Source organism: Phaenicophaeus curvirostris, chromosome 10 (genome assembly GCF_032191515.1).
Source record: "Phaenicophaeus curvirostris isolate KB17595 chromosome 10, BPBGC_Pcur_1.0, whole genome shotgun sequence".
Lineage (NCBI taxonomy): Eukaryota > Metazoa > Chordata > Aves > Cuculiformes > Cuculidae > Phaenicophaeus > Phaenicophaeus curvirostris.
The window spans coordinates 7,524,101-7,549,652 of NC_091401.1; the positions used below are offsets into that span (position 1 = coordinate 7,524,101).

Sequence of the window (25,552 nt, forward strand, 5' to 3'; positions counted from 1 at the left end):
CAATCACAAAAAAACTAGCATGCAGATACAGCTGTAGATTAATTTAGTAGATATCACACTAAAGCATACCATATATTTGCTTTACAATATGCCATTTTCTACAAAAATGGTATCTTTTTATGTAACAGCTGAATCCATCTATGCACTTATCTAAGTACTAAGACGTACTGATTGTTTATAAATTAATATATCAGATCTAAACAGCAGAATTCTTGGCAAAGTTTGATTTTAACTATGAAACACATACCAAAGGGTCAAGAGCAGTGAAAAACTTAGTGTTCAAATCTGAACCAAAAGGATTGTTAAAAACAGTTAACCCTCTATGCCCAGTTATAGCAAAGGCAAAACTGTCACCAGCGTTCCAAATATACTGATAATGTTTTGATGGGCAAAAGGACCAAATTTCTACTTTGCAGTCACATTTTTAATTTTAGAGATATTTAAGTATTTCCTACACAGAAAATAAAGTATATCTTACCGATTTTAAGATTTCTGATCTCCTTTTAGACTGAAGAACGTTGATCTAGGGAAAAACAACAAGAAACTAATTTTATTTTACTTTCTTATACTTGAAGGGAAATTAAGACATCACATGCTAACTGTAAGTAATACAATACATGTTTTAAGCAAGGAAAATCGGTACCCATTTTCAAGAAATGGAATTCAACATGTTTCAAATACCCTTTCTGAGAGTATGAGGTAACCCAACCCACCAGGTTCTTAAAGGAGCTGCACTCTGCACCACTGCTGTCTCCTGTTAGGGGAGAGGAAAGGACAGGGGTATGGTTTGGTTTTCCCCTCAGACTGACATTCTCTGAAGTATCCCTAAGCTGAGATTTATTCCCAGCCTTGAAAGATCATAATAGCTTCAACAAGTAATTTTTCATACAGACTTGCACTTTTAAGCTATCTGAAGTCACTGACCAATGGTGTGCCCCAGAACTTGAATAATTTTACATTATAAAGAAAAAATAATGATTTCTCACATTCACCTAGTTCCTCTATCCTCTTTGTCCCCTAATCTTTAAGGCTGTCATCAAGAACTGCAGATTTTACTTTCAAAGCCCCATTTAACAGAAACATGCATGATTTTGTAATTTAACACTTCTATGTCAGTTTAGAATTCCAGCAAAAGAAATAAACTTACTGAAGTCATAATCAAAACCAGATCATACTTTTATACTTAAATAGTCAGTGTTTTGGAAAATCTTCTGCAGCAAAAATAGTTAAGATTTGTTTGTACAGAACAAAACCTCAGCTTGCAAGGCAAAAAAAAATTAAAAGGAAAGCAAAGGTTTTGATATACAAATTAAAGCAAATAGTGCTACAAAGAGACCACAGTTGTGAAGCCACTTTTCCAGAAGAAAAGTCACCCAAGTAGAAAGAATTCCTAAAGCTGAATTCATTTTTGCTCACATTAATTAAAAGCCGCTGAAATTTTTCCCTGTTACTTTAAACGCATCTTTATCACAGGAACTGCCCTTACTTCCAACATGCAAATTCCAGGAGAGAAGCAATCTGCAGTTTGATGCACACATAAGAAACTAGCCTAGAGTAATGACTGCCAGCTTCCCCTCCACTGCTACTATTTGATGTTAGGACAAATAATCAAGTGGTACTTAATTCACATGACTTTTTAAACATCAAAATGAACTTTGTCCTTAGTCTTCCAAAGGTAGGAGTTCAGTGCTCACCACTGACCACCACACTGGTGCACACGTCCAGGCTGATCAGATTGATTCCACTTCACATATAATACATGCAGTTTAAAGAAGAATTAACTAAGCTTTAAATAACTGTCTGGACTGTCATAAATTGAGATGATACCAACTAAAATAAAACCAACATAATTTTAAAGGGTGTTCTCTGTTTGATCACAGGAGAACCCCAGACCTATTTAGGAGCCCCCAACCCCCTGTACCATCCGAGCTGCAATAATCCTGTTTTGTGGTAGTTGTGGGTAACTATGAAAAAGATGAATGGGTAGTACTGACAGAAAATGCACTATTATTTCACAGGATTCAGACTAGTAGGACAAAGAACACCTCTCAACACTCTACAGGAGGTCTTCACTATAATGCAAAACAGCAGTTATATTCTTAATTTCCCCTGTGGCAGAATGCCAGACTCCGAGGCTTCTGGACAAGGAGGGTTTGTCAAATAAAACTCAAAGCAAGCAGCTGAAACTGTAGTAGTGGTCAACATCCCACAGCAGAATTATTTACGTAATTCGTATTTCCTAGACTAGGTTACAGTTTTTACTTCAAATCTATAAGGAATTACAGCACAGCCAACTCACGAAACACATTTAGGTAAGTATCAGGCAAAAAGTGTTTTTACAAAATTAATGTTCAAGTTGAAAATTAAACTGTGCCATTACAGCAACAGCACTGAATACCAGAGCATTAAGAAACAAGAACACACCAACACATCAAGCAAATAAATTTTGCTCAGATTTCTTTAAGAAAGAAATTATTTGCAGCCGAAGTTATTCCTTTTTCACTGAACCTTCACAGCTTCTGAGAATCTTACAATAAGAAGGACAAATCTCTATCAACTATTTGTAACAGATAGGTTTGAAAAATGACTTTCATTGCTGCACCTACCTGAAGAACATAGTCCAGAGCTATGTGCCGAAAACATTTCCGCGTTGCAGTCAAAATATTGGTTGCTTCCTCTACTTCATGTTGCTTATTTCTTTGAACCTGGGCATTTTTTACTAGAGCATTCTCTTTCTCTTCACTAACTTTTTCAAACTGTTTCTTTGCATCTTTAAATTTCCTAATATCTCTAAGTAAAAATGAAAGATGGATAACAAATTAATTCCAAAACATGAAAAAAGTGTTTAAAGATACATGAGACAGACTATGCTTGTGAATGTTACAGCTAGTTTCTTTGTTTTCATATTCTTCAATAAATGCTTGGATCAAATGGAAATCATGAAGTATGATAGAAGCTTCTGTCTTTCTCTTCTGAGGGAAAGACAAAATGAAATTTAAATGCTTCTCATGCTCCCTGGAGAAAAGCCCTGGTAAGCATTTTTTTCACTAAGCTAAGACAATGACTACACATAGTTAAGATCAGTAATTCATACTCTTTCAACATTTCTGCAGCTGGATCTAAAGAATCACTGATTCGGGGTGATTTTTGACAAGTTTAAATACACACTTCTCAATGTATGACTGGTGATTTTCAGGAAGATGTTTCAGCTACTCACCGAAATCAGATTCTATTTTACCTATGATTTTCCCATTATAAGTGCAAATCAACTTACTCTTTAACAAAAGTCTGAAGTTGTGCTTTAATTGATCTTTGGGTTTGGTCAAACAGGATCTGAAAGAAAAGCATTATTATGTAGGTCAATAACTTAGAGGTATTCATAACTTTTCCTTTCAGACATACACATGGTTATTATCCAGAGTTAAATGAGAATTATTATTAAAATGACATGTCTTAATATCAAAATATAAATCCCTTCAAAGCAGTTGAGAAACAAATGAAAAATCAATAAGAAATAAAATAAGAAAAAAACTAACACAAACTAAACACCTTTTGCTTTTCTTTTCTTAAAGACTGAAGTTACAGGGAGAGAGCTCCTGGCATCTTATTCTCTCATCCTGACAATTTCAGACATGCCCACTTTCATAGAACATGTTTATTATGATTATTAAACAGTCAAGAATATAGCCATACAAATAGCCTTGAAGAAACAACTTTGAATGTTAATTAACACTTTTTTTTTCCTTATAGACTTTCACAATTAAAGCAACAACTAAAAGACAAATGAAACTGTAGAAAGAAGATGCCTTTAACTTCTGGCAAAAAACCCACATTAATTAATGCTGAAAATGTAACATACATGAGTAATTAGCACCAACTCCTTTACATAGTATGTTTGTAAAAACACACCCACTGTTGAACTGCTAAGATGAAGGGCTGCTGCTGCTTCCAAGATAAAGTGTTCCAAGCCAAGCTTCTCAGATTTCTTATGATTTGGGGAGGCTGGGGGCAGAATATAACCTTCCCATTCAAATGGTAACGTGTGGGATATGTGTTAAGTTTCTAAGGCCGAAGTATACCTGAACGTTAGACAACTTGTACTTTCTCTTATGACCCCAGAAATTTAAACTGAAGAATAAAAATGTGCATTCCCTCAACTTCTCATCTGCCCTCTTGAGTTTTCAGACAGAATGGAACCAGTTGATGCTATGGGACTAATCCTTTTGCCACTTATCATTGTGAAGACCACAAATGATGCCTTAACCTCCAACTTCCCTACACCTTCCATTCTGCATTATGGAAACAGACAAAACACAATTACAAAAAATAAAGGTTAAAGAATATAAGGAAGGAGTTGTTGTCCCAGCTGAACAGAATCTCTTCCAAAATGTAAAGATCTGTAAGTGTTAAATGACTTTATTGAAAAAGCAGATCAAGAACTCAAAGTTTCAGGTCAACTAATGTTTTCTTTAAACGTTCTCAGTCTTAGTTTCCCTATTCACAAAATTGGGGAATGCCGTGCAATGCCAAGCACTGACAGCAAGCCCCTTACCAACTTGTTTCTCTTTTCTAGAAGCACTGAAGGAAGGAGAACACAAGAGTTTAGGTCACCCATTAACAGCAGTACTATATGCTCTACCCTGTCTCCATTTTTGGAGGTTTTCAATACCTAAAAAGAGGGATTAACCCCTAAGCAGCCTGCTCCAACCTCAGAGCTGACCCTGATTTAGGCAGGCGGCTGAACCAGATATCAAGGCCCCTCCAGCCTGAATAGCCCTACATTTAACAGTAACACACGGATGATCTTGTTTGTATTCCCACTTTGGAAAACCAGAAAAAGAGACAACTAGAATAAAGAACTTATTGACAAGCTGGAATTCATGCTGGGACTACTCCCACTGCTGACATTTAAGCTTGCCAGTGCCTGAGGAGTGCACCAATCAAGATCAATACAGAAAGAGTATAACCAGATGGGAACTCAACTGATTAGTGGACTCCCAGAAACATGAGTCCTGTAATTCTGCTTACAGTAACAAAGAGGAAAAAAAGTGCTAGGCAAAGAAATACATACACCTTTTTTTCCCCTAAATGAACAGAAAAAAGCACCTAGGCCATGATCTGACTAGATTTAACGGCCTTTCCAACACACTACCTTTCACACACTCCAAATCAAGTCTAAGAAAGCTGCTACTTGCCATAAGCTGTGAAAGCTACTGCCCCACTGCTGAATCAGTGAAGACACTGCATTAGTCTGGCTCCTAGCCTTATTTGCAGAAAAGCCTCATATAACAAAACCAAGTCATCCAGATCTCTTGCCTCTCCTCTTTCTTGCTCTAGCTTCTTCTCACTCACCGATGGGTCTTCTGCCAACTTGGTTAACGACAGAGCTGACACCGAGCTAGTGAGTCCTGCTGAACTAAGCACATTCAGAAAAGCAACACAGGGCCACAACATGTCTGGTAAAGCTCTACATCAGACCCCTGTAACATGGTTCACTTTTGATGTTCATGCCACTGTTGTACTCAGTATGCTTGAGCACAGCAAAGCTAGTGGAGGGGGAAAAAAAAGTAAGACAGAACTCAGAGAGGTCCTACTCAGATCTGCAAAGAAATCTTCTAATATGGCTTTTTCTTTGCTTTCTGTCTTCAAACTGTCCTAAAGGAAGAGTAGTGCTGTGCCAAATTTTACCAAAACACAGGAAGCCACAATCATGTAGAATAACAGCAGCAAGAACATAGGACCTAGGTCAGACATGTCAAAAAGACCATAACATATAGCAAAGACATGGTGAAGAGGGTAACCAGCACCAAGAAGCGTGATTAAAATTGTAAAAACCAGATTCATCTGATCAATCTAATCTGCTGAAACCACTGACATGAAAGTCACACTTTCTCCCACTGCTGCTTTGAAGCTTTGCACCAGCTTCTCTACCACCAAAGTATCACTCTCCACTTACTCTCCTCTTTACAGTTTTCATTATACCAGAAGCAGGTATGTACACTTCATATAAAGGAAAGGAAATCCAACTCAACACTATTAACCTGCCCCTCTCCTCTTCTAAAACCAAGCGTTTTCAAAAAATGCCTAATAAGACAGCTTTAGGAAGCTACACTAGAGCTAACAAACTTAATTTCAGCTAAAGCTGTTTGAACTGCAGTCTCTGTATTTTATTTCATTTTAAGCTCCTAGCGCATACTTTCAGCAGTTTGGAGATGCTTCGGCTACTTTCCAGCAATTTGCTGGAAAATGAAAGAAAAGCAGGGGCCAAGGGAAGAGGAAGAAAACTGAATAACAAACACATCCCTTTGGCTTTCAGGATACGAGACTAAACTCTTTAGAGGAGGGCAAAAATATATTGGTTTTCAATCCAAGCAAAAGTGAGCTTTCTGATTAAGTCTGTCATGCTAAAAAATCACTACTAGTCTTAAATCCTAGCACTTTCTCCTTCCTCTACATTTGTCTAAATCTGTCATACTTCTAAAAAGAAAGCTATATACAGATCAAAGGTGCTTCATTTTGTGCATTATAAAAGATGGAAAAAAGTTACAGAAAAGTTACTCATTATTTCATTCCAGCAAAGAAACATGCTCATAGTTTGTCACTGCTGCCCATCAGTTCCATTAAGAAATATGAAACAATGCAGTATTTACTCTGCCTTACAGCACTGCGTTCTAGCAATGCTTATTAGTTCAAAGTAAAAAAAACCAAAAAAAAAAAGATAAAAATATGCAGAAAATGGGATATTCATAAATACCTCATAAAGGAAATTTAAATAAAACAGTACTTAATATCACTTAAGCCATTATTTTGCAAATACTATCAACAAGAAAAGCTTTATTACTATTCTGTTATCAAATCTAACTGGAAGTAAGCGATCAGTGCCACCCACATTCCAGGGAGAACCACTTACATTGTGATAATTGATCATTTCCTGTAAGGTGTCAGAGAACTTTGTCAAGCTGGTCTGTAAAAAGAAAACCAAAGGAGTTTCAAGTTAAGCTCTTCCAAATATAGAGCACAAAAGCAATGTTTATGATGTCTAGAGCTTTTCAGTAAAGAACTTGGGAACTGATTTTCCTTTGTGTGATTATCAAACTAAAACCATTATGCTAGAAAGGGAACGTGGGGGTAGTATAAGGCAAATCTATTAAACCTGCAACTGACAAAATGTTACTGCTACCTACCTAGAAAGGGCCAAACCAGAGCAAAGCAGGAAAAATTCATATTAGGTTGACTAAGTTCACATAATTTACTACATTAGTTTACGACACTTACTTATGATACTTAATGCTACACTACTTAATATTTACTCTAACTCCAAAAACCTGGTTAACACATTGTAATCATCAATACACACACATTTACTGCAGGAACTACTGCCTCACAGCTGATATGCTTAGCAACATCAACATACATTTGTCAAATCAACATCTCAAACAGAAAACAATGACCCCTAATATATTTGGATGGCTGCTTACCAATTGCACAATAAGCCTTACAAAAACCTCCTTGGAATCAAATAACCTAAGTTTTCATAGTCTGCCATCAAACTACATTTCTAGCAAGTAAATTTCCAGACAATAGTTCCGGCTGCTCACAGACTATACTGAAGTTCACAGGATCAACCATTTCAACTGGTGTGTGAAGACACTTACTGCAATTGGTGTTCTATTGCATTGCACACATTAATTACCAAAGATACACAGAGAGATGTGCACATACTTACACCTGCTTATTACACAATTTCATACCTCCTTTGAAAGACAGGAAATACAAGATGTTCTAAATTAGCCTAACAAGACATTAGTCTGAGGTTACACCAAAGCGGGCTCTGAACATTTCAAAAATTACGTATTAGAGTGCTAGTTTCAGGATCGAAGAGATCACCTCAGGGAACTTAGTTGCAGAGGACTGTCTCTTCGGATCTCCTGATTAGAACCACTTTATTTAGCAAAGCAAAGAGGGCAGTGGTTCACAGCTTCAACGTGACTTTTGCCACTACTCCCAAGATGACTATTCTTAATCTACTACATATCTGCTGGAATTTGGTAAACCCTTGCCCTCACATGTCAAACTGAAACTTGGCAGCACAGACACAGTATGCCACAGTCAAAAACCTCACTTTTAAGACACGCCAAAGAAAAAAGGTGTAAAAAAGGCATATAATAGTATAATCTTTAGCTACTTCTCTTGCCAACTGTTATATTTTACTCTTAAGTTATGCTTTTCTCCTTCCATTTTTACCTCGTAAAGAACTTACCTCAACCAACACATCTTTGCAGGAATATTGTGCAAGGTCTCGAATTCCATTCATGAACTGCTTGTTGGCTGTACAGAATGCTTTCCCAGTATCAATCATTGCAATACAAAGCTTCACCAGCTAAAAAGAGAGAAAAAAGTCAACATGGAAGTTTTCTGTTTTGTTTTTTTACACTACCATATAAAAATGAAACATACTGAGCTTAGTTAGAAACAAATATTTCAAGAGTAAAATTCTAAATTTGCAGAACCCCACAGTCTATTAAATGCTTTCTATTGTATAGAGATAGCTATACAAATACCACTCTAGTTGAAGTGTCATTGAGATGCTTACACCTCTTAAAAAATGTTTTATTTTTTGTTTTATTGTCAACTGAGATTTTGCACATATTCCAGGAGAGGTTTGTATGAGGGCAAAAAGTGCAGTAACTAAAACATAACTGGCTAGAACTCAAGCAAAGTCCCAAAGGAAACCTACACCAGTTGTTTCATCTTGAGACACTTGGAATATATAATGCAAAAGGCCATCTGTACAAAGCACAGCTGAAGAGAGGTGGTTACATCTCAGAAGGTGAAGTCAATCATGTTTTCACTTATGCAACGCTTATGTCTTTCTCTGGTGGGTTTCCATCCCTGCCACTCACTACTTAGGTCAACACCTCAGCTAGCATGGTAGTGCAGAGTCTGACAGGATGGCCATCAATATCTTGAGAAGGATATTTGCACACTTTTTGAATCGTTTATACACTGGGCCATTAAAGAAAGTTAGTGTGATCACTAGGATGCTCTCTTGAGAGAAGACATATCACGACTGAGCTCCCCTACCCTAAAACAAACTGATAATAAAATCACAACATTGAACCTTTGTCTCTGAAGGATTTTTCCAAGTATGTTAGACACATTTTCATGAAGAACAACACAGAAGTACTTGATCCTATGTCAGGAAAAGGAAACCACTCAAGTGTCCTTTCTGCCTTACCTACCCAGTAGGTTTTATGTTGACTCAGGTCCACTTCAGAAAAATATGAAATCTGAGCATCATCTCCCACATTCTGATGAATGGCCAAGATGCTCGAACAATGGACAGAAAAAATCACTACCAACAAGATCCCTTTTTTTCCCTTCACTTTTGCTTATGGTTCATGTTCTGAACACAGTGTTCTTTCTTACAGAGATGCAGATAATGCAGCCCAAAGCCACAATTGTGGGACAATAAAACTAAGTTTAATATGAGTAACTGAACACAAAAAGTTACCAGCCAAGTCTAGGCAAATCATTACCCCTAGGCCATAGTTACTTCAGCTCACACAAGAAGGCTGGCTTTCAACTTAAGCATTGTACTGGATCAATTATACTTCACGTTACAATTAAACTACTTAAAATAGTTACCTCATGTACTTGCTTTCTTGTCTCGGAGCGACAATTAATACTACACTCACAGCCTTCACATGACAGAATGATATATTTGGCACTGGCCTCCTGCAAGAGGCTGGGGGCAAGGCCCTCAATAACCCCCCTTAAAGGAATTTGAGAGTTCTTTTCCCAAAAAAATGATCCTTTTAGAATGGTGGAAAACACAACTAAAGGATCTGAAAAAAAAAAAAGCTATTTTGGAAAATACTTAAATTGTTTAATCTGCCACAACAGACTCATCACCTCTACAGTAAACATGTCTTACATCCATCAGTTTCACCAAAATTCACACCAACTGAAAACTTAAACATCTTAAATTTATTTTGAAAGAGCAAATGGTTACATTATTAACTATAAAAGCTAGAAATATTACTACAAGTAGTAACAAAAAGTCTTCAGACTTAACACTACACTCGACGCTGACTTTGTCTCTAAATTTCTGCAACCAACTCACAGCGTGGGAACAGAAGTTTGTATACAAGAAGTAGCTGCGCAGGTGAACAAATGACATCTGCTTACCGCACTAAAGCTTAGGCAAAAAAAATTATTTTAAATGTTTAGCATGAATAGCTAGGGAAAGGAGACTTGCTTCAGATATGGAACAGAAATAAGCCAACTCAAAACACTAGCTAAGAGAGAACAAAACACTGCTGGTTAGAAATGAGTAAATCGATTGCAAGGCAATGAAAAGATGCTACACAAACTTTACACATGTGCAGAAAGCATGACACAAAGCAGGATGAATTTTGTGGTAGTTGTCCTCCACACGAAAGTGAAAGATATCTCTATCCTGCTGTGGCTGTGCCACAGAAAGCGTTGACTTTAAAACTCTAAAATAAAGAGTATCCAGATGTCCTCACAGTATGCAGTTGTCATAAAACATAAGCTCCCAATGCAAGGATGGCCAACCCCTGGCTTTTACTCACATAAAAGCTCAATTAGTTTGCATGCAGCTCCCACTGTGGGGCTGAGTCACAAGCAAGAGGGGCCATGTACGCACTCGGGAATTGCACAATCCAAACTCTCAGCTGGGGGAGAACACAATTTCATACTGGCTGCTGCTGCTGCTATTACTCAAGCCTGGGTCTCCAGGGCCCAGATGTGCACTCGACCCAGACCCATTCCCTCTGCAAAACTGAAACACTTGGTCAGCAGCTACAGCCACTTCCCAGCTACGAATATTAAAACAAAACCTAAACATATCTTTCTAATTTTTTCAGAACATACACGGCTTAATTAAAAAGCTTACCTTGTCAAGTTTCAGTTCCAGTTCTGTCACATCTCCTTCTACTTCTTCTAAAGCTGCCCTGCATGGTTAAAAAATGTTTTCCTGTAAAACTTGACACATATACTCTTGGACTGGGGTACAAGGGGCTGGGACATGTTAATTTAACCCATTTACAGCCATCATAGTTTCATTTAAATTTCTACTATATAACAGCATAGATTTTGGCAAACCACAAGAACTGCAGAAAAATTGATGGTAAAAAGAAATACATCGCTGACAATACATATAGCTTAAGACTGAAATGAAATTTTATTAACCTTAATGTTCGCCACATTGAAATGGGTTTCCTCTAGCCTCGTATAGCCAATAGTCTCTATGTTTGAAGGCAACAACAAAGGAAAGAAACTAAGAGTTCAAGTAAAATTTCTTAAGCAATTCTTTTAGTGACTCTCCTGGCTCAAACCTGCAAACTTACAACTATTTAATAAATGACCTTGCAATGAGATTATTAAAAAAACCCAACATCTGCCATGACTTAACTGACTCCGCAGCAAATTCAGATGGCACACTTGCTTATAACTTGCCTCTAGCCTAGACTGATTGCAAATTTCAGGCCAGATTTTCCTTGCCAGTAAAAGTTGCTTTCATGAAGCATTTCTAAAGCATAACTTTTTTGTTTGTTTGTTTGAGAGCTGAAGTTTTCTTTAGCACCTTCTTCCTTGCCTACTTTTACCTGAGAAAAAACAGAAGACTGAGACAGGATGACACTTTGTTCAGACAGCTCACAAGCATTTCTGCTTCCCCAACCTCAGGAGGCTGAATGTACTATTCCTGCCAACAAATGCTACAGGACAAAAACATATTCAGCGAGGCTGGGATTTCACATTACACAGAGGCTGGTAAGCAACAGCTGTATTCCCATCCCTTGCTCCCATCACAGAGTGCCTCATTCTTTCAGTTATTCCTGCATAGCTGTTCACAGAGTCACACTGATCACCAGTGGCAACCCGCCTTGGAAAATAAAAGTAACAGGACGTTTTGTGTAATGCTTTTTGGAAAATTGGATCAGATACATTCATATTTCACTTCTACAAATAAAACTCTTCCTGGAAAAAAGTGATTTGGGCAGGGAAGTACAATTTGGAGCAGTAATTTCTTAAGCCAGCTTTAGCACTGAGGAAAGGGTACACAGAACCGCAGCGCTGCTGTCTCCTGCTAATTCTGTTCTAGTTCACATGAGTTCAAGCCAAGAACAAAAAAAAAAAAAAAAAAAGAATGGATCAGGCCCCAAACTCAGGAAAGCAGTTTTTACTAGAATAGTTCTGAAAAACACTGCCAGTTGCCTGCAGTTCTCAAACACTGAGCATGACATTCCCAGCTTTCACTAATAGAGTTGCATTCCAGTTTTTATACCTAATGGCATTCCCACAGCTACATCCTAGGTTTTATATCTAAGCACATTCCTGAGCAGTTACATTTTGGCTTCTGCCTCTTCTCTAGCTTCAGACCACAAAGGATTTCAGGCAACATCAACTTCTCTTTTACTTTCTTCATTTTTTCCATAACTGATTAACTTTCATTTAAGTCTCCAGAGTTAAATCTTGTTTCAGGAGTATTACTGATTAAAAAAGACCCAACAAAACAACAACAAAAAACACAACAAAGAAAAACAAAACAAAGGAAGGAAAACTATCCCAATATTTAGACTGCAATTTTGTAACCGTTTGTTTATCATCACAGTGCAACCAATTTGTATTTGTTTCTTTGGCATTAACATAAAAGCATGATTAAGAACCTTGTTTACAGAACTGCAGCAAGATCTGATAAGAATATTTTGTTTTAGTGTCTTTAACTAGCAAAGAGTTCTAGCTCCACAGGACTTAATGAGCTAAAAAGTCCAAAGATATAAGATGAAGAGGAAAGATAAAGGCAGTTAAAGCAGGCAGAATGCAGGGAACATCTGCTCAGTAATTAAAGCTATATTCCAAGGGAAAAATTGAGACAGAATAAGCTCAGCTGAAAGAGGAGTAACAGCAAACATCAAAAGACCAAAAAGATGAGGGACAGGTCAAGAAAGAAGTATAAAGCAAAGCAGAAAGTAGTATCATGGAAGAAGGGAGACATACAGCCCCTGCACTACCTGATTCACTGCATATCAGCTTTGAATGACTACAGGCCCCTGAAGCACCAGGCTGCTTCTCCAGGCTCCCATCACTGCCACATAACAGAGGGAAGGCACATCTGAACTCGACAGCTGGATATGGACCAAACAGCTGTTTGTTCTAGCCAAACCTCATTTCCATTCCTAGTTTCTTTGCATAGAACTGGCTACTTTCACTGTTCCCATCACATAAAAACTAGTAGAAAAGTTATTCTCTTGCAAACATATTCACAGTGTTAGACCAACACTGGATTACAAGCGTAAACACAACAGAGAGGATGCCCTCAGGCTCAGATCTAATAATGTATTAACACCATCTAGCTACAAATTTCTTTTCATACTGGGTTAGGGAATACATTAAGAACAGCTGATCTGAGCTGTGTTATGTTAATTCTATCTTTGTTTTCCCTTTAACACTTTTGGAAGCCACAGAACACAAAGGTGCATTTCTCTAAAACATCTGTCAGGAATTACTCCAAGTCCACAGAAAACTGTCATAATTCCAAGTAAATCTCACGTCCACAGCCAAGATCCCATCTCCAGCTATAAACACAGGAACTGGTCATAAAACAGCTGAGGACCAACTGCCAGACCTAACAAGTACCAAAAATGTTGCTCCTTCGTGAAGTGGGAGCTGGGAGCATGGTTTGCATCAGGGTAATCATATAGCCAGAAGGCTTTTGCAATAGGAATAAGGATCAAATCTGCGTCAGTATATGAATCAAAGTCAAACATCTGCGGCTTCCTGAGATGTTCAAACACTGCATGGCAACACACAAAACCAGAACAGCTGCTTAAGGGTGGAGGACAACTTTTATAGATGAGTGGTCTCCCTTAATCTTCATGCTTCGTATCAAGGACTCTCAGGAATGTGTTTCGCTCCTCTGCTGTTGCTCTTTTCCTCCCCCTCCCCTCCTAAAACACAGTTCAACTTGCTAGATGCAGCTTCCTGCACAGCCACAGCTGCAGTACAGGAGGAATATAAGAGATGATGGAAAAAAAACACCTGACTTAGCAGCATTTTTAAAAGAGGGTAATGTCACCGGTTCCCCAGCCCAGCATACAATGAAGGAATGCTGAACTCTCCAGTGTCCATCACAACACTCCCCTTAAGTGACCACTGAAAGACTTGTTTCCAGGTTAAAGTACGATGGGTCTCCAAGAATCCCCGGAACCAAATAGAAAGATGACAGCTAAACTCCCTTCTAACAATAGAATCAGCCACTCTTAGGCCATGAGCTAAGGAAATAACTTAGTCTGGACTGCACCACCACACACTTCTGACCATAACGCCAAGCACATTGTGGCCAGAGACAAATCTGTCTGCTGAGCCCCTTTACTCTTAGTGTGAAAAGGGGCAGTGCTCAACGCTGTTAGAGTCAGTATTCTTCAAATGATATCTAACTGCCATCAAAGCCACATCCTGCCTTTAGTCTTTCACTCATTCATCATGCTCTAGCTTGTATTTTTAGATCGTGTTCCTGAAAGTGAGGAGGCTGGAATGAGCAGTCATCATAAATTAGATGCGGACAAACAACCAACTGGAGAAGTCGAAGGTGCTATGGATAATTAACAATTAATTACTGTTAATTCTAGAATTAACACATCTCACTATTAAAAAATTCAAAAGAATAAAATCCAATTAATATTTTCCCATGGGTTTTGGTATTTTGGTTTTCAATTTTAACTGAGGAAAATTTAAGGCCTAAATCTTAGAATCACTTCTGGAATATACATTGAGAAAAACAGCAACAAGTGCACAAAAATGAACTGCTGTTTGGACTGGAACTTCTTAAAACATTCGTGTATTTGGAATCAAAATAGGAATAATCGATTCTCACCATCACAATTTCAATAATATTACTGCTAAAGTCTTGCCTTCAGATCTTGGAAAGACACAGTTCTCCTACTTGCACATGTTCTATGCAGAACAGCCCCTTAACACACAACTTGGACTTCACTGCAGACGACATCCTTTCAACAAACATCCATCACAGCTGAATCACAAATAGTTGAAGTGCAAAATTAGCCATAAACTATCAATGGCTAAACCAAAGTATTTGAGTGCACCTATTCAAATATAACTATGTTGACCTTTTCCTTCATTTACTGCAGTATAATTTCATGAGACCAGCTGTGTATCAGAAGAGTAAATAAAGCAGCATTACCATGCTCCACTGCCAAGAGAGAACAATTCAACCTCAGAGGGACAGAGAATACTGAACATGAATCAACAAGCAAATGGTACTGTGTTCAACTCCCCTTTGTCCTCTTCAACAGAATTTTGTTTTAAGTTTTAAGGACATTAGGAAAATTGAAAAGTAGTTACAAAGATACGTATAGGTCACTAATTGCAAGGGCCAAAGCTCAATAAAGCTGGTTTGTAACTGGTTAAAGCAAAATCGACCCATCATTGCAACTCTCATGTTAAACGCAAACCCAACACAGGCACTAGCAGAGATGAGCTGCAAGCTATCTGTGCATCCCACAGTGCTATGACAGTCCTAGATACATGTAAAAATCAGGCTGTATCAAAATAACTAAACACTGGTGCTATGGCTCAATGGGATATCTGACTTGTGTTTCAACCTGTGCTGCTTAGATTCAGATGAAAAGGCCAGCAAGACAGTGACTGTAATCCTTTTGATCCCAATTACCATACTGAAACAAAATCAGCAGTGGAGTGGCTTACGGACTGCTCCCAACAGCACTTGCATTCAGCTTCCTCAGTGACAGAAGGAAACAGGAATAAATCAGTCATTAATTTTCTTATAATTATATGAGTCCTCATATATTGAGGAGAACTTCAAAACACCTTAAAGATAACTGTAAAAAGAAGTACTAGTGAATGTGAAAAACTGGAAATAGGAGGAGACAGAAGTTCAAGATAAGAACATGCACCTGATGATTCACAGCAATGTCTCCTCCTTTATGGCAGAGTCTATCAGATGCCAGACAGCAAGAAGGCCAGCAGACACTAATCAGAGGGTGGACTACAAGCCATAACTATGACGTAAAGGCAAATTAAAATGCAGGTGTACCACACAAGATACTATATTTGCTCACCTTATATGGTCTGCTCACTCTCTCTTTTTGCATACAGAGCAGTTACAGCTTGGTATCACACTTCAGGTGCTAAGTAACTACTTACAGATTAATTCAGAAAGAGCCACAGACTGCTGAGTGTAAAATCAGGGCAGGGACACACACAGCATCATGTTTAATGCTACTGTACAGAGAAATACAACGCTGACAGCAAAGTCCTCCAACCAGAAATCTGTTGTGAATGTCACAGAAAAGACAAAATAGGAATACTGTACCAAACAAGTAAACAGTCAGTTCTAATGGAGACAGGTTTCCAGCCTCTGTATCCATACATCCTCTCCAAAGTTGAACACAAGGTTCAAGTCATTTCACCTACAAGAGACTGTAACTTAACTCAGCTATAGCAAAACCATGAGAAATGGAATAATTACACAATGATGCTGCACTCAAACCAAGTTGTAACCTCTTTATAACCAATACTTCTCATCATCTCCATTTTGAATGAGAATGGAGGATGGAAGTAACAACTTTCTTAGCAACCTGCTCCTACACTTAACCCTCAGTGCATGCCATTTGCATTGCTGCATCTTTCAAACATAATTGTTTTCTACTGTGCACTTTAAAAACAACCCCCCACATCTAGACCAATTACATGAAGTCTGTAATCTCCTACTGGGTAAGTGAAGACAGCAATTAGATCCTCCATGAGCCTTCTTAGCATGAAGAAGGCCTGGGCCCTCATCTCCTTGAACTCCATGTATTCTGATTTCAGTTGCCCTTAGCTGCATGTCTGCCATTTTAGTAATACCTTTGTTGCACTGGCAGAGCCCCCAAATTGGTCATAACACTCCAGACAGCCTCGTGACTGCCAAGTACAGGGGAATCACCTCTTTCCCCAACTTACCAGCTACGCTTTTTTGCTAATGGAGCCTAACACACTGCCAGTTTTCCTCACTGCACAGTGGCACTGCTCACCAATGGTCCATTTGCTGTTTACCAGGACACAAAGATCCCTGTCTGCCCACACAGCTGCACAGAGTTGTCCTTGAAGAGTTCACATTTGTTTTGCTCAAACTTCAGAAGAGTCTACCAATGCTTTTCTCCACCTTGCTGAGATTCTTCTGAATGGCAAATGAACCCTCCACTGTATCAACAGCTCCGTCTAATCACAGTGTACTTAATTTGATTTCTTTCACCCATAGTTAGATATTAAAAGGCATCTTAACCAACGTTCTGACAACAAATACCTTTGGTACATGTATAACGGCATCAGATAATCACAGACTAAAAAAGAAGCATGACATATTGAGGGACAGACAAGTCACACTGAACAATAAGGCCTTGGATAATGGCACAGATATATACAAGAAGAGCTTTATAACTTAGGAGATGTGTCATAATGATGAATGTGGCGTGAAGAAAATGCCATTACAGCCTGTCATAGAGCCCATTGAAGTCCTGGTTTGGCACCATGAAGATTTTTCCCTGCTGGCACAGAGCCCCTCCATGTTGAGGAACAGATGATGAATGCTCTCTGACATGCCAAGATGAACTTCCTCAGTCATCTCAGTACTCTTCACATTATTATGTCTTCAGTCATTGCCATGTAACATTTTATCCATACCTTGGAAAAGCTTCACCATCTGAACAGTAGTACTTGGAATCAGAAGCGTGACATTCACCTCACCCTCAACCCAAAAACGGATGGATTTTCTGTGAGCTTAGTGGACTGAAAGATGGAAACTCATTTCCTAAACTGAAGAGTACCATGTTGATGAATAAACTAAGTTTCCTCAGGTGCATGGCAGTTCTTTGATTTCCCAGTCCCTGTCTTTGCCTTTTGTGACTTGAGCTGTGTGGCTTGAGCCTTTGCTGGTGAAAACCGAAGCAAAAATATCTGTATTCCAAATTTTCCCAGAGAAATGAAAGAAGAATAAAGTCCTCAAAATTAGAAGAGCCATTCTTCTATTCCCCTCAGGTCAGACTTTTCCTCTTATAAAATAAACAAAAAAGAAAGACAAGAGTATTTACTGAATTCACTTAATCATTAAAACAAAAGCCTGCTTGTAGGTACGAGTTTTTTAAAACCTTCATCTACAAAGTTTAGTTCATTCTCAGTAATTCATATGGCCTTTGACAGAACAAGCAAAGAAACAGGACAAATCCCTTTAAGACATATGCTTCATTTGATTTGTTCTTTCCCACAAGACACGGCTCAAGAGATAACAAACATGATAAACAAATCAGCCTTCAAAAAGGAAGAGGTCCTATTGCCCTCAACATACATGGCTCAAAGTCAAACTGATAATCACTACACTTGCAGCAGCATTTAATGTTTCATACACAGTCTGTAACGACATCTGTGCTACCTGCTGGCCCTAAATTCTCAAGCATATTCTCTCACTACTCTTTTTGCAGTCAAGTGCCATAAATGCCCAACAGTTTTGCTATTTTTTTTTCCCCTGAGCTTTTTTAACCCGAGAGAGCTGGGTACTTAGTAAGCCTAAGCAGGAAATTAGCAACCCTTTCTTTTCTTCCACAAAAATTTTGATAAGCAGTATTTTCTTCACCTTTCAACTTGAATGTTTTGTTCATTATGAAACAGCTGTTAACAAGATGGGGACACAACAGTGACCACAAAAGCTTCATAGACAAGAAGTTGATTACATTTCTAAATGGAAACTCAGATAAGAAGGCAACACATCACAATACCTGTCCTGTACAACTTTGACTAGTACCTCAATAATGAGTCAAAAGCTTTTTAGGAAGCCTTACTAGCAGATAAGGAAGTAGGACTGTGTTATATGTTGCAACAAAAAAGGGCAGCAGGTGCAAGATGAAGAAACTGATGGTGCCGTGCAGAAACTTCTTGTTGCTGAAAATCTGCAAACGTCACAGGGCTGCTTTAATCTTTTAAATCTCAGCAACTATCCAGGAGCTTGAACAAAGAAGCAGCAGAAGGAATGAAGGATTTCAACATTTGAAAACTCAAATATGTAGTAAGGTCAGGAAGCAGAATCATTCATGTAACCTTCAAGCAATCAATTGCAAAGGACACAGCATAAGACATCCCTCCATCTAAACACTACATCTTCACTATTAGACTCAAGATCTGGAGTTCCTAGTCAGACGGTAAGGAGTCATGTCAACTTTTACTTTAAAAGCTAGAAGTAATAACAATCTGAGGAAGAATGAAGGAATTAATACCTGATTTGGAAAGATACTCCTTATGTACCTCAAATGTACCCCATATAAAAGACAGAGCAGCAGTGCCTGAAAATAGGAAAAATAAACATCACCAGATCCCCTCAGTATAGAATTCTCCACATCAACATACTCAGAATTGACGCAGCAAGACTTAACCATCTCTACAGAAAAATATTCCATAAAGCAGAGGCAACTGGAGAGCCATAATTAACCAGAATATTCTTACAGATAACCTATAATCTTAATATGGATCTTGTGTTTGCTTTGATTTCAGAAACATAAGGCAATTTCTGTCCCTTTCTTTTTATGTGTTAGTTGCTATCTTATACCTAACACAGTTAGAAAGGTATTTTCGTGTCAAAAGCATCACAAGATGGCAAAGCCTCTGTCACAAGAGCTCACCATGTGTCACAAGAGCTCACCATGTTTCACAAGAGCTAAGGACTATTTGCTCTCCGCAATGCCAGTTGTATCAGGTGGATCAACTTTACTGAAATGACAGGAAAGTTTCAGGTTTGCTCTGAAGACTAAGTTCTCAGCAAGTATTCACCTTTTCTGTCCATTTCAGAATCTGAATATTTTGGAAACCTGCCTCTACAAAATCAGAATGCCCTGTGTGATAGAGGGGAGGCTGCAGCTTTGTTGCAACAGAAAAATTCTGAATTCAAAATTTTTGTTTAGCTATTAGGTACATATCCATACACGAATTACAGACCCATTACAGTTAAGTGTATTTTACATGAAAATTAATAGTTTTGTTGTTTCCTCAAACTGCAAAGGAGCAATCTGTGTTTGTTCTTTATGCCTTTGCTTTGGCACTGAAGTAGCCAGTCAGAAGAATCCAATCTTACAGTAACAGAGTGCAAAAGCCTTAAGAGTAAGAGATTCTAGAAATACAAGGTATAGGCATTTTCCTCAAATTTAATGTTTTCACATTTGGAAGGAAAAAAAAGCCAGTCCCCCCCCTTCCTCTTCACCCATCTCACATATGATAATGGTGATAACGGGCAATTTATTAAAAAATATGCATTCTTAATATTACAGAATAAAAACTACAAAATGCATATGGTACACCCACTGCCCTGGAAAAGGTTACAGGTAACATTTAGTATCCTTTCCACAAGGCACACTTAGTATCCTTTCTCCCACAGCCCCTGGGCTTTCATTCATCCATAAATGCTAACTGCAGGTAAGCTATTTCTCAGCCAAACAGAATCATAGAATAACCAGGTTGGAAGAGACCCACCCGATCATCGAGTCCAACCATTCCTATCAAACGCTAAACCATGTTCCTCAGCCACCTCGTCCACCCGTCCCTTAAACGCCTCCAGGGAAGGTGACTCAACCCCCTCCCTGGGCAGCCTGTTCCAGTGCCCAATGACCCTTTCTGTGAAAAAGTTTTTCCTAATGTCCAGCCTAAACCTCCCCTGGCGGAGCTTGAGGCCATTCCCTCTCATCCTGTCCCCTGTCACTTGGGAGAAGAGGCCAGCTCCCTCCTCTCCACAACCTCCTTTCACGTAGTTGGAGAGAGCAATGAGGTCTCCCCTCAGCCTCCTCTTCTCCAGGCTAAACACCCCCAGCTCTCTCAGCCGCTCCTCACAAGGCCTGTTCTGCAGCCCCTTCACCAGCTTTGTTGCTCTTCTCTGGAGAAGCTCACATATCCTTTATTGATTACATACTACAGGCTTCGCATCTCAAATCAACTGCAAACATTTTCAAACAAAATCTCACAAGATCTATAATTACAATGCAGTGGATATTTTGCAATCACAAGAATGTATAACACTCTACCTTGTCATTTTTCATCACTAGCTTTGGGATAAATGAAGTAGGATAGAATAAACAGGCGTATATATTCTTCAAAAATCAAACACTTGAAAAAAAAAAAAAAGACTCCAAGAAGTTAAAAGAGCAATTTTAAAATCTTACTCCTCTGATTAGAGATTCTTCTGGAGAAGAATTCTGTGGAGAAGTGTTCACACATGCATACACTTGTTAACAGACTGATTTAGCAACACACAAATTCAGCCAGAAGTTGAATCCTCAATGAGGGATTCCTCAGTCATCTTAAAAAGGTTTTATCCTCAGTAACAACCCTGACCAGCAAAGACAATACTTCTATTCTTGTAGTGTGCCTGATCTGATCAGATACTGATATCTACGTATGAATTACTCAAGGTAGTCATCTACACCACCTTTGGAAACAACAGAGTAGAAATAAGCTTATTTCCAGGGCACAGTTTACCTTATCCTGACACATACGGCTAAAACAAATCAACAGATACATGGGATACAACTATTACTCTTAAGATTCGAAGGAGCCTAAGCTGAGGATCTGGCTTTAAGAGAGATGACTACAGAGTAGATGAGATGAACTCGAATTTCCCTGTTTAAGGAAGTTAAGAAAGAAAAGACTTAATCAGACTTAAAAGATTTAATCAGTTACTGAATTCTTTATGCAGGTAGGAACTCCAACCAACTTACTTGCATACAAGTCTACAAGACACAAGACATGGCCCACATTTCCAGGTCAGCAGCAAGTCTTTTAAATCCATTTTGCTAATCCCAGTTAAGGCCACAAGGACTAACACTGCTCTACATTTTTCTTCTTCACCCACTCAGTTCTTACTTCAGTCATCTTGCACTTAAAGCATATTAGGAACAGCATATTATGTGAACCCAATGACACTGTAATAACAACATATGTTCCTTACACTAAAGTTCACTAGAAGTACCCAGCCAAATGCAGAGCATGACTACTTTCACTAAGTAGTTTGGAGTACTGAGTTTCCTAAGAATTTAAAAATACAACCAAAAAAAAAAAAACACCACAAAAAAGCCACACACAAGCTCCACCTTTCTGTCTTAAAAATAAGGAACATTCAGTCTCCCATTACTGCCCACTGATGAGGAGCAAGAGCAGCAAGGGAATCACTGGAGAGCTGGACTAGGAAGGCATCAGAGTGGGATGGGTCTCCCAGCACCAACTCACACCAGCCACGACCATTGTGCAAAGCAGTCAGGGGAGCCCCAAACCCAGCTCAGATCACTGTGGCAGCAAAGAAGGGAAAAGAAGAGACCCAGTACATGCCGGGGCAGAGACTATGGAGCAGAAACCCAAACCCCATCTCCCAGCTCAAATTCCACACCTCTCTTGTTGGACATTCATAGCCAGAAGTCAAATTCCAAATACAACATGCCTTTCCTTTGTATCACAGGAGTGAATTTGATTCAAATTTCAACCTATAAATTGTCATTCTAAACACCAGTACAGAGAAATCTGGTACCTGATCTGTAGCATTATATAAATCACATTTATTTTTAAAAATAATTACAAGATCACTAATAACTCAAGACTAATAAATACAGGATATTTAAAAGGCACAGAACCTTCAGTGTGTTTGACATCCACATGTTCCTATTTAAATTGACACCTGGTGCCCAGAAAGATGGAAATCTGGAACTCTCTTACAAAGAGCTTGTTTTAAATTCTGTCAGACAGAATACATGTCACTACATACAGCTTCTCCCATTTCTTTGTATTATATGCAGCTTAAAATATGAAAATACACGTTGAAAGTTTAGAAACTTCTAAAATCCTATCATGTAGGCTGATCACTAGTTCTACTTTACATTTATTTATACAACATTGTCAGCAGAGGCAGGCCTTCCTTTAATAACTGTTACTGCAGGCGTATCAAATCTATGAAAAGAAAAGATAATCTGTGCATTTGCACTGACTACTGTTAGACCCTCTCATGCAAAACCACAATACTTTTTAAATTCTCATTATTACAGACATATGAGCTCTAAAAATTATTCAAGAACACCCTGCCTGCATACTGTAGAGCATCAGAATTTCAAACAGAAAACAGACTACCAAACTGAAAGCCTGATTCACAGATTCATGACCCTCCAGCAAGTCTGCCAACCACCTGACAGGCATCTTCCCTGTTCAATACCTCTGCTCATTCATAAAACACTTTAATCATAGAATAACCAGGTTGGAAGAGACCCACCGGATCATCGAGTCCAACCATTCCTATCAAACACTAAACCATGTCCCTCAGCACCTCATCCACCCATGCCTTAAACACCTCCAGGGAAGGTGACTCAACCACCTCCCTGGGCAGCCTGTTCCAGTGCCCAATGACTCTTTCCGTGAAGAATTTTTTCCTAATGTCCAGCCTAAACCTCCCCTGGCGGAGCTTGAGGCCATTCCCTCTCATCCTGTCCCCTGTCACTTGGGAGAAGAGGCCAGCTCCCTTCTCTCCACAACCTCCTTTCACGTAGTTGGAGAGAGCAATGAGGTCTCCCCTCAGCCTCCTCTTCTCCAGGCTAAACACCCCCAGCTCTCTCAGCCGCTCCTCATAAGGCCTGTTCTGCAGCCCCTTCACCAGCTTTGTTGCTCTTCTCTGGACTCGCTCCAGAGCCTCAACATCCTTCTTGTGGTGAGGGGCCCAGAACTGAACACAGGATTTGAGGAGCGGTCTCACCAGGGCCGAGTACAGAGGGAGAAGAACCTCCCTGGACCTGCTGGTCACGCCGTGTCTGATCCAAGCCAAGATGCCATTGGCCTTCTTGGCCACCTGGGCCACTGCTGGCTCATGTTCAGTCACTGTCAACCAACACCCCCAGGTCCCTCTCCTCCAGGCAGCTTTCTAGACAGACTTCTCCTAGTTTGTAGCACTGCATAGGGTTGTTGTGTCCCAATGAATTATTTTGCAGCAAATAATTTTCTTAGTCTGCCCTTGTGTCTTGTCAGCTTGAAAATGTATGTAGGACATCATGCCATAAATTAGATTTCTCCTCTGCACAGGCATAAGTTCTTTACAGTGCATGAAAACAAAAAACTGGTTTACTGTAGCTCTGAGGCCTGGCTACTTCAAATGTTCACAAAGTAAATGTTAACCATAGAGTAATTCTTTTGCTACATATAAAGGACACTTCTTGGAGAGATCATCAGGAAAACAAAACAATATTATTGTCTACTTTATTGGACTGCTTGAACTTGTCTAGTTTATGATCATAATGACAATAACTACTGTTTCTCATGTTCTTGATCTAATATGTTAGTTCTAAGAAAGAGTGGCAACAAAACCAGGATTTATATTGTCACACAGAGAAGTATGGAAAACTCCTGAAGATATTAAAATAAAGGTACAGCACACATACTAATCTGAATTTCCTCATTATGGTCTTCCATTCCAGACAGCTACTTTTGCTTTTATTTTTCTTACAGATCTGCCAGTGTCAGAAAGCAAACCAACAAAATTATTACCTAAACTCACAGGGCTATCTAAATCTCAAAGAAACAGCACAGTACCTGCTCAGAAAGATCACAAAGGCATTTAAACACTTTGAACTTCTGTATATGTTTTTAAACTGAATCCTGTATCTACAAGGGAGAAAGGGGGGGGGGGGGAAGTACACAAATTAGTCAGAACTTATTTTTCTATTTCCTGTCCACACAAATGTGAGTCGCTGTAAGACTGAACACTAAGTAACCACATGGGGATTGAGGTTTGGGTTTTTTTTTTCACTCCCTCATGACATTTTTGTATTTGCATCTCCTTGAGATACCACACTAATCGATTCCGCCGAAAAGGCCCATATCAAGACCCAGGTAAACTGTTGTTGGCTCTATAAACTATAATTTCAATCAGAATTTTTCTGTAGTCACCAATGAAAATGAGGTATTTTCCTTTCTCCCCCAAGGCAGGTTATCAGGATAGAGTTTGCTTCAGGGACTTTTTAGCACTATTTACTCTAGTAGAAATTTACCAATAACTTAGGTTTAAGTCAACGAACTAGAAAACCGCTGACTCTATATTATAAAGTTCTGAGAACATTGTTGTCAAGAAGCTAGGCCTGAATAAAAAGAACACAGGACACTGCTAAAACAGATAAATCAGCATATTTGCTACTTGGTGGCCAATGAGTTCACAGATGCATACGGAGGGGAGGAAAAAAGCTACCCAAAGCCCACCTACCCCAAGAAAGGCAGAATGCCTAATTTTAAGCTGCCATCTTCTTAATGAGTATTATATTTACCAACCCTCCTTTCCAGAGATTTTGACATTGATATTCCTCCCTCCATCCAAAATACAAAACTATCATATCCACAAGTTTCATTCTTAATGTAATTACATGAGATTTGCTAGGCCAACACAAATGAGATGCTCCAGGCTGAAGAGCCAAACCTCTTCAAATCTATATTTAAAACTTGAATGACTGTA

At 38.9% G+C, this 25,552-nt stretch overlaps 1 protein-coding gene across 5 annotated transcripts in view; it reads right to left on the reverse strand.

Moving 5' to 3' along the window:
- ACAP2 (ArfGAP with coiled-coil, ankyrin repeat and PH domains 2) overlaps window positions 1–25,552 on the reverse strand; it is a 190,530-nt gene that overhangs the window by 36,976 nt on the left and 128,002 nt on the right. For all 5 annotated transcript variants that reach the window (XM_069865385.1, XM_069865383.1, XM_069865386.1 and 2 more), the window contains exons 3-8: window positions 10,922–10,979; window positions 8,261–8,380; window positions 6,911–6,964; window positions 3,275–3,333; window positions 2,607–2,790; window positions 479–523 (exon numbers count right to left, since the gene is read on the reverse strand). In XM_069865385.1, the coding sequence (XP_069721486.1) occupies window positions 479–523; window positions 2,607–2,790; window positions 3,275–3,333; window positions 6,911–6,964; window positions 8,261–8,380; window positions 10,922–10,979 (520 nt within the window). The remainder of the gene's footprint in view (window positions 1–478; window positions 524–2,606; window positions 2,791–3,274; window positions 3,334–6,910; window positions 6,965–8,260; window positions 8,381–10,921; window positions 10,980–25,552) is intronic.